Source organism: Plutella xylostella, chromosome 14, assembly GCF_932276165.1.
Source record: "Plutella xylostella chromosome 14, ilPluXylo3.1, whole genome shotgun sequence".
NCBI lineage: Eukaryota > Metazoa > Arthropoda > Insecta > Lepidoptera > Plutellidae > Plutella > Plutella xylostella.
The window spans coordinates 119,342-138,986 of record NC_063994.1 but is presented as its reverse complement, the minus strand read 5'-3'; the positions used below and the strand labels follow the sequence as shown (position 1 = coordinate 138,986).

The 19,645-nt window shown below is 41.9% G+C and overlaps 1 protein-coding gene across 1 annotated transcript; it reads left to right on the top strand.

The window, feature by feature from the left end:
- Positions 1–568: 568 nt before the first annotated feature.
- On the top strand, positions 569–18,180 carry LOC105383673 (prolyl 3-hydroxylase sudestada1). Its single transcript, XM_038120552.2, has 9 exons — positions 569–917; positions 1,004–1,188; positions 10,538–10,825; positions 11,074–11,286; positions 11,764–11,925; positions 12,232–12,372; positions 12,699–12,852; positions 13,230–13,471; positions 16,942–18,180. Exons 1-9 carry the CDS (start codon positions 683–685, stop codon positions 17,218–17,220), a joined length of 1,899 nt encoding a protein of 632 aa, XP_037976480.2. The 5' UTR covers positions 569–682; the 3' UTR covers positions 17,221–18,180.
- The last annotated feature ends 1,465 nt before the right edge of the window (positions 18,181–19,645 follow it).

Below are 19,645 nucleotides of genomic sequence, written 5' to 3'. Positions count from 1 at the left end.
ACTCAGAATAATAACGGACTCTCCAATACTTTGTTGGGAGGAAAAGCAAAAGTAAACGTATAAATTCGTGAAAAAGGAAGTGGATCCCAAATAATTGTTAAATACCATATATAATCGATCTTTTATTTTTATTAAAGCACAAATACCTACGTTAAAAAACCATTATCGATCGGTACTTTATTTTTAAAATGTAGGTATGTAACAGTAAGTAAATAACTGACAAAGATAAAAAGTCTTAGCAAAATCGCACTCTTTATTATCAGCAGGACTTTATACAAGTTTGTAGTTTGACTTGTATATGCTTATTTAACTAGGTTCTGTAAAAACATTACCCTCCTCCTTCGGCAGTCGGGTAAAAATAGCCAGTTAGTTATTTTATTAATGTTTGCCTTTCCACAGTCAATATTTTCTCTCCTTGGCCCTTGGATCCCTTGGAAAATATGGTTTAACGGCTAGCTATAGAAACTAGATCTTTTGGGCCTCTGAAATGAAGCTATACTTATGGTAGAAGAACAAGTGGAAGAGGGAGAAAAGACGTGTTTTAGTTTTTTAATATTATTATTTCATCTGGCAACATTGTTTTTGACTTTCGTAAACGTCAACCTATTTTGAGGTTAGATACCGCGTCGTTTCGGTTTCCTTTTGTTTTTCTTTCGTATTATGTAGTGTTTCAGCGTTCAAAATGAGTTCACCGAAGCAGGAAAGTGATGAAGTGTCGTCGAGTGCCGATTTGGTGAACAAAACGGGCGAGGCCGGCGGCGACGGCGTCGCGTCGTCCACGGACGGGCCGCGGCCGCCCGCCAAGCGGCCCGCGACCACCGTCATCGAGATCTCCGACACAGACACCGACGACTCGGACATCTGCGCCGTCACCTCGTACCAGGCCTCCGCCGACGAAGTCAAGCGCATCCGCGGAGGTGAGAACGCCGCTCGCATCTTTTGCTAAATTGAGCGGGAAATTCAAACGGTCGGGTGTTTGTTTACCGCCTGTGTGTTGTTGCAGACGAGTACTCGTCGACGTCGTCGTCGTCGGAGTACAGCTCGGACTCGGAGTCGGCGTGGGAGGACGACTCGGTGGTGCTGCCGGACCCGGCGGGGGCCGCGGGGGGCGCGCGGGCGGCGGGGGCGGCGCAGCTCAACCTGCGGGCCAACCGGACCGAAGACCCCATACTCAACCCTAAAATTAAGGTAAGTAATATGATACTGATCGGCCAGTGTCAAATACTTGGGATGCCACCTGGATCGTGGTCTCTACTGGAAGACGCATATCCTTGCAAAAAGAGACGCTCTGAAAATCCGATACAGAAACTTGCACTGGATGCTAAATAGGACCTCAAGACTGTCCCTCTCAAACAAAATTCTTGTCTACAACAGTGTACTCAAGCCAATCTGGACTTATGCAAGCGAACTCTGGGGGTCCGCCTGAGCAAGTAACATACAAATCATACAAAGATTTCAAAATAAAGTGCTCAGAAACATATGTGCTGCTCCATGGTTTACAAAAAATGAAGAAATCCATGAGTACCTGGAAGTGACAACAGTAAAAGAGGAGATCGAAAATCGTATAAAAAGCTACAAAGCCTGCCTTGAAAGGCACATAAACCCACTGGCAATAGAACTTTTAAACACAGAAAAAGATGTTGTACGCTTGAAGCGTCCTAACTTGCTCAACATTAAGTGATACTCGCATATTTAAAGTGAAGGTGTTGTCAGTGGACAACTCTTCCCCATCGTCATGAAGTCATCACATCTGATAAAGGCTTAACAAGCTGATGGCAGATATGCATTAAGAAAAAAAAAAAAAAAAAAAAATATGATACTGATATATTGGATACTGTACCTTCCTACCATGCAATTTTCCTAGTATGGTACTTACTATTTCAGAAGCATACTTACATCCAATAAAATGTGTGTTCGGTGCATTTGCAACCTAACACCTTGTGTGCGCCCGCCGCGCCGCCGCCGCTTGGCGACACTTTACCTAAAGACATCAGTTCACGTTCGGACAGCAATTACGCCGCGTGTGCTCACCAGCATATCAATAATTATCATTGTTCACCATCAGTCCATTCTAGTTATAACATATTGAAGTGAAATAAACTATTATTAATTAATCAAGCATCTTATCATTTGAACTCTAGTACTTTAACGTACATTTTTGGTCCTTCGAAACCTCTCGAGGATCACGCGCGTCGGTGTCGGTAACTCGGAATCTTGACTCGCGTGTGACTTGTGTGAACCAGTGAAGTGGTGGTGAACCTAGCAGATTGGATTTCAGTGAGGATACTCCTCGCTTATCAACTACAGATAGCAAGGCTTTGCGTGTGACGCAAGCTTGCACTCAGCATCAGCAGCAGCAGTAATCAAGTAAGATCTACCCTTACTATACCTTATCAACCATGAGCATGGATACAGCAATGGATTCTCTCTACGAGAGTCAAAAGAACATCTTCGAAGCCATGACCAAGCTTCTCTCTAATATGAAAAAAGACCCTGCCGATAGGCGGACTGTCGACAACTGTAGGCGGAAAATGGAAATGTTAGATTTATTATGGTCGGAGTATGACGCCAATAACAAAAAGCTCCTTCCATATGAGTCTATGGAGCATCACTACTTTCAAAAAGGTGAGTTCGAATTAACAAAGAAACTCTACCGTGATATCAAAGCATACATCGAAAACTTGGAAGGTGAGATCAAATCAAGCGCCGGCAGGACAGCAGCAGGTCAGCAACCAGCACAGCAGCAGCAGACTAAGCAACCTCCCGGAAAACCCCAACCTGGGACATCAGCACAGCAGCAGATATCAGTCACGCAGCAGCAGGCAGTGGAGCCTGCAGCACAACCAGCGGTACAGTATAAGTCGAGAGGGACTAACAGCAAACTCGACGACTTACTCCGTAAGCAGACAGTTAATTTCAAAGCATTTATCAGAACGGTTAATACTATAAACATCGAATCGGTTTCCGAGAAATGGGAGTTTCAGGATTTATTGAAGTCTCTGGACAGCCGGTGGACGGTGATTGACTCTCTTCACTGGGACATCATCGACGCATTGGAAGGTGAGGAGGACGACGCATATGAAAGTATGTTTAGCAGACATGAGTCAACATATAATCGTATCAAAAAGGCGCTAAATTCTAAGATGTGGTCAGTTTCACACATTGAAAAGTCTACACCTACAATAGAATTACCAGTCTTCACGGGCAGTTATCAGCAATGGGTGTCATTTCGAGATCTATTTTTAGAAACCATACATAAAAATCCATCGTTATCAAGTGCACAAAAGATGCAGTTCTTAAAAAGCAAAGTGAAAGGCGACGCCGAGCGACTCATTCAGCATTTATCAATCAGCTCAGAAAATTACAGCATCTGTTGGAAAATTTTAGACCACCGTTACGAAAATAAGAAGTTAATTTTTACCTCACATGTCAACACTCTTCTGAATTTACCCAACATGCAAACGCCAGCATGTAACCAAATTAAAAAGTTACATGACATCACCGTGGAAAGCCTCCATGCTATTAAGAATCAAGGCGTGGACATAAGTACTTGGGATCCTCTCCTTGTGCATCTCCTATCGCAAAAACTAGATAGCATTACATACGGCGAATACGTCGAATCATTAGGCAACTCGCGAGAACTACCAATTCTACAGGATTTCCTAGATTTCTTGGAACTTAAATTTATCACGATGGAATCAGCGCGTAGAAGGCAGGAATGCTCACCAAAAAGCAGCAACACTCAACAACAGCCACTTCCTCATCAAGTACCTACTCAGAAATTTTCGGCAACTTCAAGCCCAAGAAAAGCATTCGTTCCCAGGAACGGCAACAACGAAAACGTGGGCAAACCATTTTTCAAGTATTCCCACGCATCAACAAGCATCAAGTGTCCGCTTTGTGAAGCCGAACACGGTTTGTTCATGTGCGACAGGTTTCTGAACATGCCTAACGATATCAAATTAAAGACACTGAACAATCATCAACTTTGCATAAATTGCCTGTATGACCATCGCGGTAAAAAGTGCATTTCGACAAAAACATGCCGGGCATGTAACAATAAGCATAACACGTTGCTACATGACGCCTTAGCAAAGCAGAAATCCCAGGAAATGCCGCCGCCAGTAACTAGAGTAGCAAATAACAGAAATAATAATTCCCATGTGTCACAGTCACAGGGTGATGCGTCGGAAATTTTACTAACTACAGCATTAATTAAGGTGACTTCAAGGGATGGAAATCAACACATTATGCGAGCCTTAATAGATCAGGGTTCCCAAATTTCCTTGATAAGTGAACGCGCAGCACAGCAACTAGGTATAAAACGTCAATCATGCAACGGAGTTATATTTGGAATAGGAGAAAAGGAGAACAATTGCAAGGGGATGCTCGACATAACTTGCCAATCATTACACAGTGACTTTGTTTTTAATGCAAGGGTAATGATAATGAATAATTTGATTAAAAATCTTCCGCAAAAAACATTCAGCAAACCAGCATGGAGCCATATATCAGATATCAATTTAGCAGATCCCGAATTCTATGTCAGCCGCCCTGTTGACATTTTATTAGGTGCGGAAATTTATTCATTAATCATGATGGACGGAATCATTCGTGGCGATGAAACGCAACCCCTGGCTCAGTTATCGCAACTAGGGTGGATTCTATGCGGCAGCGTGACTACTTCGTATCACTGCAACGTCGTTTTAAATCAAATTGAAGATATTCAGCAGTTCTGGCACATCGAAGATATCTATGATCAAACCGAGATGTCAGCCGAAGATCAAGAATGCGTGGAATTTTATAATTCTACTACGCGTCGTCTACCCAGTGGTCGCTATGAAGTAGGGCTACCACTAAAGCTCGCTGAAGTTGAAAAATTAGGATCAACAAAAGAAACCGCCTTGGCGCAATTCAGAAACTTAGAGCGTAAATTAGCAAGACAAGATTCTCTAGCAGAGCAATACAAACAGTTTATGAAAGAATATGAAGAATTAAATCACATGAAAATATCAGAAGACAGGGAGAAGAAGGGATGCTATCTCCCACATCATGCTATTCAGAAAGAGAGTGAAACAACGAAGGTGCGAGTTGTATTTAACGCAAGTAGCAAAAGTACTTCTGGTCTAAGCCTCAATGACGTCATGCACAAGGGCCCCAATCTACAACAAGATCTCATGGGACTTATATTGAAATGGCGACAATATCGCTATGCGTATACCAGTGATATTGCTAAGATGTACAGGCAGATTATGATGAGAGAAGTAGATCAAGAATATCAGAAAATTGTTTGGCGCGAGTCACGTGATCAACCAATACAAATATATCAATTGGCGACCTTGACATATGGAATGAAGCCAGCTTCGTATATAGCAATGATGACCTTGAAGAAACTAGCAGCTGATGAACGCCAAAATTACCCGGAAGCATCAAAAATTGTAGAAAGCTCATTCTTTATGGACGACTTAGTCCATGGCGCGCACAACATAGAGGAAGGGAGACGAATTATTTCTGATCTTAATAATCTTCTTCAATCAGGATCATTCACACTGAGAAAGTGGGCATCTAACGAGCCCGCACTTCTATCAGACATTCAGCAAGAACAACACAGCAAAAACAACAATTATACATTCAGATCAGAAAGCACGGCGAAAACTCTAGGCCTCCAATGGAACTCCGAAAATGATACATTCACATTTAAAACGGACATTCACAACCACTCATCATCAAAAATAACAAAAAGAGTTCTTCTATCGGAAATATCACGGTTATTTGACCCCCTCGGTTGGATAGCACCCGTAACAACAAAGCTAAAATTACTTTTTCAAAAGGTGTGGTTAGAGCCTAATTTACAATGGAATGATCAAGTCCCCAAGGACACACAGGAAGAATGGCTGAGATTAAAAAAGGATTTAGCTACACTAAGCGAGTTCGTGATTCCGAGATGGCTAAACAGTCTACAGGATGACGTCATAGAGTTGCATGGATTTTGTGACTCATCGACTAAGGCTTATGCTTGCGTTATCTATGCACGCATACAGAGGGAGGGTCAGGTTTCCGTAGTGCTCGTTGCCGCCAAAACCAGATTGGTACCAAACTCAAAATCAGTGTCGCTTCCGAGATTGGAGCTATGTGGAGCAGAATTATTATCAAGGCTTATGTCAAAGGTTACACAATGCCTACAAAATTATCATAAAAAACTATTTGGCTGGTGTGATTCTATGGCAGTACTTGGATGGCTGCAAGGAGAGCCCCAGCGATGGAAACCATTTGTGGCAAACAGAGTTGTGAATATTATCAAAGTCATGGGACCCGAATGTTGGAGATACATAAAGACGAAAGAAAATCCCGCTGACGCGGCTAGCAGAGGCTTGACGTCATCGCAACTAAAGGAGCATTCGCTATGGTTTAATGGGCCGGCGATGTTATCAACAACAGCTGATTTGAACAAGGAGCAACAACAAGCAAACTATTCCACCAATCAGGAAATAAAAATTACCAAGCAATCAAATGTTGTCCAAAAAGAGCCACCATCATTTAACATTTATGAGAGATTGTTTGAAAAATACAACTCATTTACAGAAATGTGCAGAAGCCTGGCATGGATTCTACGTTTGAAAATACCTAGAACAACCAAAAAAGTAAATTACCTAACATTACAGGAACTCAATCACGCAAAAATGCTCATAATTAAATACATACAAAGAAAAGAGTTTCAGGTGGATATCGAGAGATTGGAAAATGGACTATATCCACAAACAAACAGCACCCTATTGTGTCTCAACCCGTACGTGGGCGAGGACGGCGTGATGCGAGTCGGAGGCCGACTACGCAACGCCAACATCGACGAGGAAACGAAACATCCCATCATAATACCATACGATAGCAAATTAACAACGTTACTTATCAATCAAGCACATGAGTTGTGTTATCACGGTGGACCACAACTGACATTAGCAATTTTACGTAAACGTTATTGGATTATAAAGGGAAATCGAGCCACAAAGAAAGAATTACGTCGTTGTATCACATGCAGAAAGCAGGAACCACTGAAGCAAAAACAATTAATGGGGGACTTACCAGAATACAGAGTCAACCCAGCACCAGCATTCTACCATACAGGCGTCGATATGACAGGATTTGTTGAGGTCAAGGCCAATAAAGGCCGCGGTATCAAGACGACTAAAGGCTACATTGCGCTCTTCAAGTGTCTTGTAACAAAAAGCATACACATCGAGATAGTATCAGATATGACCAGTGAGGCCTTCTTAGCAGCACTGCGTCGGGCAAATGCTCGCAGAGGCCCAATACAGAACTTATATAGCGACAACGGCACCAACTTTTGCGGCGCCAATAGGCTATTACAGCAGGAATATGACCAAATCCAAAGCACATTCGACGACACCTTACTAGGTAGCATAGCCGACATGAACATTCAATGGCATTGGAACTGTCCATCCTGGCCAAGTGCAGGTGGTATATGGGAAAGATCAATTCGCAGCTTGAAGCAACATCTGAAAAGAGTGGTTGGACATCAGAGATTGACATATGAAGAGTGGAGCACTTTGCTGGCACAAATCGAAGCGTGTCTTAATTCACGGCCCTTATGCGCCCTGTCAGATGACCCGAATAACCTGGATTTCTTAACACCAGCTCATTTTTCAACGGGAAGACCAGGCCAAAGCATTATAGAGACCGCACACGATGCCAGAACGAGATGGTATTTAATCTCTAAGCTCTTCCAAGACATATGGCAGCGATGGAGAGATGAATATCTAACTACATTGTCACCGAGAAGCAAATGGTTTACACCTAAATCGAACATCAAAGTCGGAGATCTGGTAACCATCCATGACGACAACATGATAGCAGCAGGAAAGTGGCCCATGGGACGTGTAACCGAAATACACCCAGGCAAAGACGGCCTAGTGCGTGTGGTAACACTAAAAACTAAAAATGGATTTATAAAACGGCCTGTTTTAAAGTTGTCAATCCTACCCCTACACAATCAAGAAAATAAACAAGATGAATTGCCAAAAAATAACAGAGACAGCGAGGCACAAGGCAACCAGCATAGCAAGACAAAACAGCAAGCAGCAACTCAGCATTCCAGCTTTATGGCAATAGCACTTGCCTTAATATGTTTCCTGAATATACTGTGTCCAGCATCAGCATCATACAATATAACAGATTTAGAAAGCAACAGAACATGGTATTTTGACTCATTAGGGAAAATGCAAATTCTGGGAGATGAGTGGCGACTCATCACTTACTATAACATGACACCATATTGGGAAGCAATCACGGCAGTAAATAAATATTCAAAATATATAGATCATACATGCAAACAAATACAAGAGCAAAACTACTGTCATATGATATTATTACAAGTAGGTCACGATGCCAACGAACTCCAGCATTACAACGAGTTGTTGTTGAATCAGCACTTCTCACGGTCAAGGACTCGTCGAGGCATTATAAACATCGTAGGCAATGTTGCAAACTCCCTGTTCGGAGTATTGGATGACCGATTCGCCGAACAATATAAACAAGATATAGAGCATATTCAAAGGAATGAGAATCATTTATCTTATCTACTTAAGAACCAAACTTCCATAGTTGAAGCCGAATTTAACCTATTAAAGAGAACTGAAGAAACCATCGCCAAACAACATACCATCATAAATCAGCACATCAGTCAGCTTAGTGGAATCACCAATTCAATGCAAACAGAAATACAAGGAATGTCACGGTTGCAAGATGTTACCCTGTCAGCATTAGCAGTCAGCAATATGATTCAGAACTTACGAAGAATCCAAGACACTCTTTTAAACACAGTTACTGATATTTATCACGGCCAAATAAATGTGCACTTGTTAACACCCAATCAGTTGAGAGAACAACTTCAGACCATATCAGCCCAATTAACAAATGATTTGAGACTGCCTATAGATAACATTCAAACAGATTTTTATAAGATGTACAAACTCCTTAATATTCGCGCCAGAATGTTAGAAGACTACTTCATTTTCGAAATCACCATACCATTAATTAGCCGAGAAAACTACAACCTATACAAAATAATACCTCTACCTCATCAAATAGAACAGCATATGATAAGCGTTGTCCCAGAGTCAGAGTATATAGCAGTCAATTTGAGAAAGGACTCGTATATACTAGTGTCCTATAGCGAATTACTAGCATGTAAATATGAAGATGGCTCATACCGGTGTCATTTATCATCTACTCTCAACCATCTAAATTCTGATGAACAATTCTGTGAAACCGATTTAACCAATAAATGCAAAACAACCCAAACTGTCTGTCGAAATAAATGGACACAATTAAGCAACCCATCAAGCTACTTATACTTTGTCTGCAACACATACGCGATAAGAGTCATATGTGACAAGGAAGTAGCAGTTCGTCAACTCAGCAAGGTTGGGATAATTGCCCTCGACCATACTTGCATAGCAAAGCGAAGAGATATCACGATACACTCGCGTCAGCAGAACGCTCAGTCTGTAGTAAACATAGAGGCAGACGTATACATACCGAGTATATCAATAAACAATGTGTTGAATATTTCTACACCAATAGAGACAAACTTAAATGAAAATATGGACCCTAAAATTAATGGAACCTTAAGCAGACTAGGAGAACAAATTAGAGAAATGAAAACTGTAGTGAACAGCTACGAGAATGAGAGTATATCGAGTCACGACATACACCAGTACTCCATAATGTACGTGCTGGTGTCAGCAGCGGTAGTGGCAGCAGCAGTGTTCCTGTGGAGACGCCGCCGGCGCGCAGGGGCCGCCGGCCGGAGCGCGCCGCGCCCCCCCGCCCGGGCCGCGGCTGCCGCGCGCTCCCGCCTCGCTTCTTGTGAGATGGCAGATTTGTGTAGTGCGCCAAAAGTCTCTTTATCCGTAAAAAGTGATTCATGTGAAAATAGTGTTAGTGTGCATAAACCGAATCGTAATTTCGGTCGTAGTGTTAGTGAAAGAGTGAAGGGTAGGCAAAATAAAGCCACCTCCCCAATTATGAAAAATCATGTATTTAGTGTGCACGATTCTTTAGTTTAGTTATCATTAACATTTAAGAATATTGTTTTATCACCTTGTAAGCATTTCATTCATCTCATCATTCATTATTATCATGAAGTACTATCAAATATTATAAAATGTCTTCCAGCATCATTTCCCGGTCGGGAGCATGTTCGGTGCATTTGCAACCTAACACCTTGTGTGCGCCCGCCGCGCCGCCGCCGCTTGGCGACACTTTACCTAAAGACATCAGTTCACGTTCGGACAGCAATTACGCCGCGTGTGCTCACCAGCATATCAATAATTATCATTGTTCACCATCAGTCCATTCTAGTTATAACATATTGAAGTGAAATAAACTATTATTAATTAATCAAGCATCTTATCATTTGAACTCTAGTACTTTAACGTACAATGTGTAAATCTGACCCATTGCTTACATCCAAAGCTGCCAAACCACACATTTTAATAACTCTTAATTAAACTTTCAGGCTGAAGAAACCATAGAAAAATTAGCAACACATTGGAAGGAACAAAAAGACCTGAGCACAGCCGACATCATACTGACGCAGGAACCATTCCCCCTCTGTCTGCTGCACAACTTCCTGAGCAACCCGGAGATCATCAACAACATTGTGGATGACATGAACACACTGGACTGGACGCGGAAGAAGATGGATCTGTATGAGTTCCACCAGACCGCAGACCTTGCCACCCTCACGTGGCAGCGCAGCATACGAGGCATCTACGAGCTGCTCAAGACTGATGTCATGAGTTGGGTAAGTTGTGTTTTATGGAAGCAATGTAGCATTCATAATAAAAAAGAATAGGAATTAATAGATTAGTGAATGGAAATCAATAACTCACAGCCAATGACCACACTTTAACTCAAAATTTATGTTGAAATAGAGTTGCATTGCTTTAGTTGCAACATCTCCGACAACATATAGAAGCTTAGAATGCTTTAGTGAATGAAACTGCAGTTTTCAGCAGAGTTTTCTCTATTGTGATCATCATCATGCCGCAGGTATCATCAGTAACCGGGCTCACCCTGACCAACGTCTCCGCGTCCTGCTCGCTGTACGGCCCCGGGGACCACCTGCTGGTGCACGACGACCTGCTGGGCGACCGGCGCGTGGCGTTCATCCTGTACCTGGCGCCGTGGACGCCGAGCGCCGGCCGCTACTGCGTGCGACAATGTGAGAACGGGAACGGGGAGGATAAGGATGATGCGGAGACGGTAAGGCTTGCTCTTGAATCAATCTTTGTTTGTGGCTTTATGCCGTGTGTTACTAATGGTCACCGCTCATATAATTGTAACATAAAAGGATTGCCTCTTTATCTTCTGTCAACCAGTAGAACCCGAGCTCGTGAAGGTCTGATTGACAGAAGAAAAAGAGGCGATCCCTTTACGGACCCTAACATAGTGAATTCGGCAAATTACTTAAAATTAGGCTTGGTCTTTGCTTAGTGTAGTGTATTGACATATGGGGAAGAAATTAGAATAGTACGACACTATAAAGGCGAATGTTAGTATATTGAAGACCTTCAGTCTGGACTCTGGACCCACAGAGAAAAAATACAATCTGGACTTTCTGGTGGAAAATTTAAAATTTTATTGATTAAATGAATATTGCATCTTCCATAACTGTAGATATATTAGAATCGTAGAGCACATTGAGCCAGCGATGTAACCCACACAACCCGTCCACTACAGATAGAGATCGAGGACATCCAGGGCTGGTCTGCGCACATGGGCGGCGCGCTGCAGCTGCTGGGCACAGACAGCGCGGGCGCGCCGGCCGCCGCGCGCCGCGTGGTGTGTCCGCGCAACAACATGCTGGCGCTGTTCCCCGTGTCGCCCGCCTCCTTCCACCAGGTCGGTACATCATCAGCTATCATCACACTCACAAGGTCGGTACCAGACGTAGTATAGGTACGGGAACTGGCTTCTCTCATCATCAGCCAGGAATTGTACACCCATATTTCAGAAACAGTCTCCTACTAACTTAATCACCATAGTCCTCTGCTGGACACTTATGCATATTAGTATATCTCAGGGACAACTTTTAGGAACACAAACTTTTCCAAGTCTGCAGGGTTGCAAGGTTGTAAGTCACGCTTACCCATTTACCACTTTCCGACACAAACTTTCATGTCTTATTTCTACTACTGTTCCCCATAGGTGGGCGAGGTGGTGTCGTTGGAGCTGCCTCGTCTGTCCATCAACGGCTGGTTCCACGGCCCCGCGCCCGCCGAGGCGGACCCCGCGCCGCCCGCGCCGCCGCCGCCGCCCGTCATACCCTGCAAGCCACACTCTGAGCCGGTCAGTTTTAAAATATAAATAAGAGTTTACTAGATTAAGAGTATACTTGGTCGTACATAATTTATCACATCTATTCTATTCTAGAATCATTTCAGTTATATTTGAAATCATTCCGGCGCCGAGTAGCAGCAAACTTTAATATCTTCAAATTATGTTTATGAAGCTTACGTCTGTATGTCTGTACGGTCAGCTACATTAGTCAATTAATACTTTTAATGAATAGGCGTAGGCGGTTTGTGAGTTTGAGAAGCTACAAGAGTCTTTAGCTACCTATGAAGCTACTGAAGTAATTCTTTATTTATTAACCATGCGTCTGTCCCCTCCAGTTCGTGCTCCCCGAGTGGGTGTCAGCCGCGTACATGTCGCCCCGCGCGCGCGCCGCCGTGCAGGCGCAGGTGGAGGCGCGCTCCGAGGTGTGTCTGCGCCGCTTCCTGCAGCCCGCCCAGTACCAGCAGCTTGTGCACGCGCTGCAGGCTCCAGGTACCACTTGTGACGTCATCGTCAGCGCTGTGGCTAACGTGGTGCCGGAGACTACCGACAGATGGCTGTGAAGCGTTATAAGTCCTACATCGCGGTAATGAAGAAGTACAGTTAGTAGGAGATGGAACCAGGGCTGCGGCCTTATTGTCTACAGTACATGCTGAGCTGGTGCCTTTTTGACGTTCTGGACAGCAACCTCTATGTTATAATTGATTTTTATTTAATTTTATTAATTGTTGCCTATATATTTTGTTCTTGTCAGTGTTTCAAAGAAATAATTCATTACCTTTTAGCTATAAGGTCACCTTTTGTACAATGTTCCTTATCTGCAAGTTTTTATTTTTCAATAATTCTTCATATTAATTTTATCTCACCAGACCTGACGTGGGAGTGGTGCGGCCCGTCCAACCAGCGCCACTACCGGCGGCTGGTGCCCCCCTCCCCGCGCCCCGACGCCCCCCCCGGCGAGTCCCCCGCGCCCCCCGCGCACCCCGCGGCCGCCCTGCTGCTGATGATGGGCTCGGCGCCGTTCCTGCGGCTGCTGTGCGACTGCACGGACCTGGCGCTGGCCAGCTACGAGCGCCTCGAGCTGCAGCGCTGGCGCCCCGGGGACTTCACCGTGAGTGCAGCTGCTTATACGCTGTCAAATATTGCAAGAGTCATTAAGGGTCTGCAATAGGGAATCGAGGGTTGGCATTGTCATAGAATTATATAGTAAATGATGCTCTACAGCCTTGAAAAAAATCACACAGGTAGCCGAAGAGTCTAGCTAGGTGCTGAATCATTCGAATTTAAGTAAATGCTTATGGATAATTGTAAATTAATTTCGAAAAACCAGTAAATCACACTCCCGTATTGTAACAACTGTGTCGTAATTATAAAGAATTTTCATATGATTCTTATCAAATTATAAAGATAAATGCTTGGACTAGGCGCTAAATACCTTGTTTTTAAATAAACACACACCTATTTTGTGTAAATTAATAACAAACTTGGGCAATTTTTTTCCCTCAAATCTTCATACAAATATCTATGGCGGCTTTCTGTGTTATAAAATCATAAACACAAGCGACGTTTGACTCAGTCGGCCGCTGGCCTCCAAAGAAGGGTCACGTCGGTTTAGGCAGCACTGACAGCTCGCGATCTTTTCGTGTACAGATACAAAATCACTGCACATTGGTTGTCATTGCACTTTTTCAACTTTTATGACACCAACATAATTTGATTTGAAATTGAGGAAGCATAATTCTTACACTATATTCAATACATTAAATTAATTTAGATAGTGGGCAATGTTCTCGCGTGACATTACAGTCTCGTAAAGGTCCGATGAGGAGCAGGAATATAGAGAATGGATCTAAGTGATGACAATACGTAGGAACATTAGGTTAGGATTCATCAAAAACACAGTCTCATGGTACTGGTTGAGGAATGGTCTCGTGAGGATCTGATGAGGGCAGTAACAAGGTGCTGGTGACTGAATTTTATTTCAAAGATGTTAATAGCTAAAAGCATCGAGTTTAGTATGTTTTTCAGAGAGACAGAAAGATATTTTAGGTTTCCTCTGGATTAGTTAGGTTTACTGGGTTTACTAAATTCATTCGTAACGTAAAATTGATAATGACGGAATTTCTTCTATAGACAGTAGTTACTAAAAAAACCAACGATAGATGGCGTAATTTGCAGAAGTACCTATCTAGTCACCCTGTCACGGGGTGACTTCGGTTGGTAACTCAGAAAAAATACTATATGTTATTGCATCAATAATAAAAAAATCAAGAAAATATTCTAAGTTTCCATCCTCGCACACAAATCACAAATAGGAGCAGGGTCTACCCTAGTGCATTGTCATGACCACTTTTCGGTTCTACCTTTTTTGACCCAAGATTTATTTGCCTAATATCGTATTGCATAGTAACGTTTGGTCAAAGTCTCGTTTCGCCGAAAATCGTATGGCATAAATCTCGATTAGTAAAAAGTTATTTCGCATTATCTTGTTTAGCCTAATAATGGTATGGCCAAATCTTGAATAGCCTAATCTGCCTAATAATAGGTTTATACAAAGTAATAATATTTGTTTGGCTTTAACTTTGACGGAGCGTCTGTCTATAGCGCAAACTGGTGCCTTGTATTGTTTCCGCTGTTTGGAAAACGCTCCGCTCCGCTTCGCTGCGCTCCGCTTTGGTTTTGATGAACATGTGCACCAAACACGCTCCTCCTCGCTTTGCTCGTCGTCGCACCTATCTTTAGGTTTCGATCTCATGGGGTTTGTAATAATTATTGTATGTGTATTATAAATGTATGTTGTATTGCTCGTTAACTTTCGATTTTTTAATCATTCAATATCGTGATTTTCGGGATGTATGAGAAAAAATACCACAATTTGTACATTTACTACATACTTAATATATTATTTATTAAGATAACATTAGGAGAAACAAGATTATACATAGGTATAGACGAACATACATTTGAGCAAACGAAACTTAGGTGTTTAAAGATTGTGCCTAAAGAGTTTTAGACGAAACGAGCCTTATGCCACATAATTCTTGGCAAAGTGATGGTTCGGCCAAAAAAGTTTAGACCATACGAGTTATGCGAAATGAGTTTTGGTCAATAAAGATTATGCGAGATGAGCGGAACCGCCACTTTTCACTTGTGTCCCACCGGTTTCGGTGCTCAGCGGAATAGCACCATTAACCATTATTATTCTGAGATATCATCACTTCTTATTCTGAGTTACCCAACATAAAAACACGCCATCTATTGAAATCATTTTTTAATTAGGATTTGTCTATGGTGTGGTCCCCAAATTTAAGGGTAAAAGCGAAATAATTATATTTTAACCTTTTTTTATACCTATTATATTAAAAGACCAATTCAACGATACCCTACCTACACCATCAAAATAACCGGAAAAAATATCAGCCCCAATTTACTTGTATGGGAGAGGGAGTACCCCAATATTTTTTTGGGGTACTCCCCATATCTATGCGAAATATCAGCTTGATATCTTTACCCGTTTCTGAGAAAAAGGGCGGTGACAGACAGTCAGTCAGACAGACGGACAACAAAGAGATCTTATAACGGTTGCTTTTTTTCCTTTTGAGGTACGAAACCCTAAAAATAAGAAAAAATATTATTCTGCTACCAAAAAATATACTTACAAACATTCAATCGAAAAATATTACCCTCCTCCTTCGGCAGTCGGGTAAAAACAAGTGAGACAGGGGGTCATTCTGGACTTTTGTTCTACGAGTTTTAAAAATTAACAAAAAAAAAACCTTTTTCATAGAAACTTTGATGACACGTGACTTTTTACCATGGAAAACGAATATTTTTTTTCGCGAATTTGCAAAACTCGTAGAACAAAAGTTGTTCAGAATGACCCCTTGAGTTGAGTCATCCCCTTTCGGCTTAGTATACCCTTAGTATCTACACTTTAATACCTGTAGTTACCTTTCTACAAGTAAGTAAATACTACATTTGTTTAGAAAGCTAATCGGGATCCGAGTATGGAGAAAAGTGGCACCCCTATTAATTTCTACTCTTTCCTGGTGCTTACCAGTGTAATTAAAAATTATACTTACCCTCAAATCACTACTTGAAAATAATTGTCAATAATGTTGGCGAGTAAAAGTTTATGACCCACTGTGCAAACTTACATGTGTGCGTGTCACTGCGTGTGCTGTGTGAAGAGCATTGAAAACCCAAATTTGGCGGGGCACGTCACCCTGTACGGGCCCTTAAATGTGAAAAGTAAATTTTCACTTGTAAACCAACAATGAAAATGTATGGATTTGGCAACTGCCAATATGTAATTGTCAGTCTGAAAGGGGAGAATCTGGAGAAGTGATCGTAGAAAAGGACGCAAAATGGAGATAGAACAGGAGCCACAGAATTTATTTCGTTTTGATTGGTTAAGGTTATTGAATATGAGAAAAATGCTGAGGGACGGCAGGCCTTCACGGGAATCATTTTAGGGCGAAACGAATCTCGCTGACTACATAACAGCTATAGTAATTTATTTAATATTTCTAATCCTCGTTACTTATTCTAAACTAATACTAATTCCCCCTGTCTCCCTAGCTGCTGCCGCCGCGCGAGCAGTACCTGGAAGCCCGCCTCGAGGTGGTGATGTACCTGGGCGTGCCGGAGCGGGCGCTGTCCGGCGGCGCCACCACATACCTCGCGCCCGAGGACGACGCGGCCGCCGCGCCCGCCCTCGTCACGTTGCCGCCTGTCAACAACGCACTGAACCTGGTCTACTGCGACGCGGGCGCGGCAGGGTTCACCAAGTACCTGAGCCGCATGACCATGGCCGATGACGAGCACTTCTACATACTCACGTGCACCTACCGCGAGTGACAGCCCTAGAGGTTTTACCACGGATTTTTTTGTAAGCTGGGATTACTCCGGCCGCGGTGTTTTCTCTCGGGACTTGTTCAGGAGTGTTTGTAATAAGGGTAAAAGTGACGCAAGACGTGAAGGAATCTGTTTAGGAGTGGTTTTGTGTTACTGAGAGGATTTCATTGATACTGTGTGTGAATGGTGATACGTGTAAAGATGCAACGTTTCCTACCTGTGTTGTAAGTAATTTAATTAATAACGCAATTTGTTCGTTTATTCAGATTGGGTATGTCTGAGTTTGAGTTTAATGTTATACGCACCTACTTTGCACCTACTTAATGATTTGACCAAAAACTTTGAAGACGCTAGAATAGGACAAGATAAAATGTATTTTTTATTATCCGTCCCCAGGGAACTACTCATAAAACATCAGAATCTTGCTGCGCTCGCGCTGCATGTACTTTGTGCAGCCCATATAATTTTATAATGAATGGTTCATAGATTTTCCAATCAATTTGCTAACATTAGCAACCACTTTTTTCACTTATATGATTATTGAAACCAGCAGGCAGACGAGCCTCCTACCCGGGAGCTAACTAGCATTTGCGGGCAAGAGCCACGGTTCAAGGGCACCTCCCAGCTAGACAACATGAATACGATGATGGTACTTGTCGTCGGCTGATGCCTAGTTGACTCACTCGGGTTGTAGTGTTGTACCTTTATACGGTCAGATTCATTAGTAGCTATATACACTTTTACTCACAAACCATGACAAACCGTCAATGGTGATTTGTAAGTTAGACAAGGTACAAAAGTGTATAGCTGTGAAGCTGACAGTAAGTACATACATGTTTTCTTTGTTTGCGTGAGTGCCCTCACTTCTTGGTGTAAGTGCGCGGCGTGTGTGTGAAGCGTTATATAATAAAAAATGAGTTTTGTAAATATAGAATTATATATTAATAATTAAATGTAAAGAACCTAAATCTGTGTTTTCTTTAGAAACTTTGATTCCCAGTACTTAAATTATTTGGTAAGTACCTAATCTTATTTTCTCTACATCTACACATGTGAATCATGTCTTGTGATGAAGATGAGAAATGAATGAAGGACTATGGGTTTTACAGGGTAAAAATTATAGGGCCTTACCACAAAAACTTATTTAACAGATGTTTAGCGCTGTCAAACGCCTACGAAATCTGTCAAATTTCGTTTTAAACACTTGTTAAATAGTGTTTAAAGTTTTTTGTGGTAGTACAGTTTAATGTTTATGCCTGCCAGTATGACTGAATTAGTGTTCATATTTATTACTACTTGGTACTATAGGTACTTTCTTACAAAGAGGAGGTACAATGTATCCTACATCTGTATCTACCTACCACCGAGTCTATTATCAGCTGATTGTATGGTCAGATTTAGCCATTGAGTACCCGGGTCCGCGTCGTTCTATGGCTTTGGCAGGTAGATTACAATCAAACTACCTATAAGTTGTACCTTGTAGGTATTATGAATTGATTATGAACAGGAACTTATAAGTACCTATTACTTCCATGATTATGAAAGATAGCAGCGCCCCTCATATATTTACAGGACTTTAAAGTTCAGCTGTATGTCCCAAATGCCCATTCACAGAATAATAACTAGAACCGCCCAGTGAAGATTCATAATATTATGAAAATAAGTGTAAGAAGTCAACATGTTAATATATGGGGCATAGAAGTAATAAACTTAACTTTATAGTATAGGGATAGGGTACATGATTATACCACGGTACCGAGTATGGAAGATCACGGAAGATGGGAGTACTTTACTCTTTGGATGGGAGAGTGGCTCAGAAGGAACCTCCTCCTCGCTAGTAAAAAAAATACGGCCGTGCCGCTTTTTTGCTCGACTTGGTGGGGGCACTGCCGTGCCCCCAGATACTCTATGGGAACCTCGAGTTAGCAAAGAGATGGCAGCGCCATCTACTTTGTTAGGTTTGAACTGCCCAATATCACAGAAAACTCGTACAAACATTTATCTCTGAAATAATTTGACCTAATTAAACAATATTTAAATGAATCATAAATTACAAACCTAAATAATTTTAATGAATATTTTGAGAAAAATAATGCTTGAGCTTGCCGCTAATAATGCTAAAGTTTCTGAACGTTCAACAATACAAAGAAAGAGGCCACAGTGCTACCAACCAAAAATTTTAAAATCATAGACAATATGACGTTCCATTTTACTGAAAAATTTATTATATTAGGTAGTTAGGTAGTACCTAGGTAGGAAAACTAAAACACTATACCATACCTATACAAGATATTTGGAACATGAACCAACAAATATTTTTTGGATATAGGTGAGGTCATTACTATGATCAAAACCCCAACGTTATAAGTTATGTTATTATTTGGTACTGCGTAAAAACTTTATTTTAACATTAAACAAAACGTAAAAC

Excerpts from the sequence above, each read along its gene's own strand:
- LOC105383673 (XM_038120552.2), top strand. The coding sequence starts at position 683 with ATGAGTTCACCGAAGCAGGAAAGTGATGAAGTGTCGTCGAGTGCCGAT. Across the intron at positions 11,926-12,231 it reads CGCCCGCCTCCTTCCACCAG|GTGGGCGAGGTGGTGTCGTT; the intron begins GTCGGTACATCA and ends TGTTCCCCATAG. Across the intron at positions 13,472-16,941 it reads GGCGCCCCGGGGACTTCACC|CTGCTGCCGCCGCGCGAGCA; the intron begins GTGAGTGCAGCT and ends CTGTCTCCCTAG.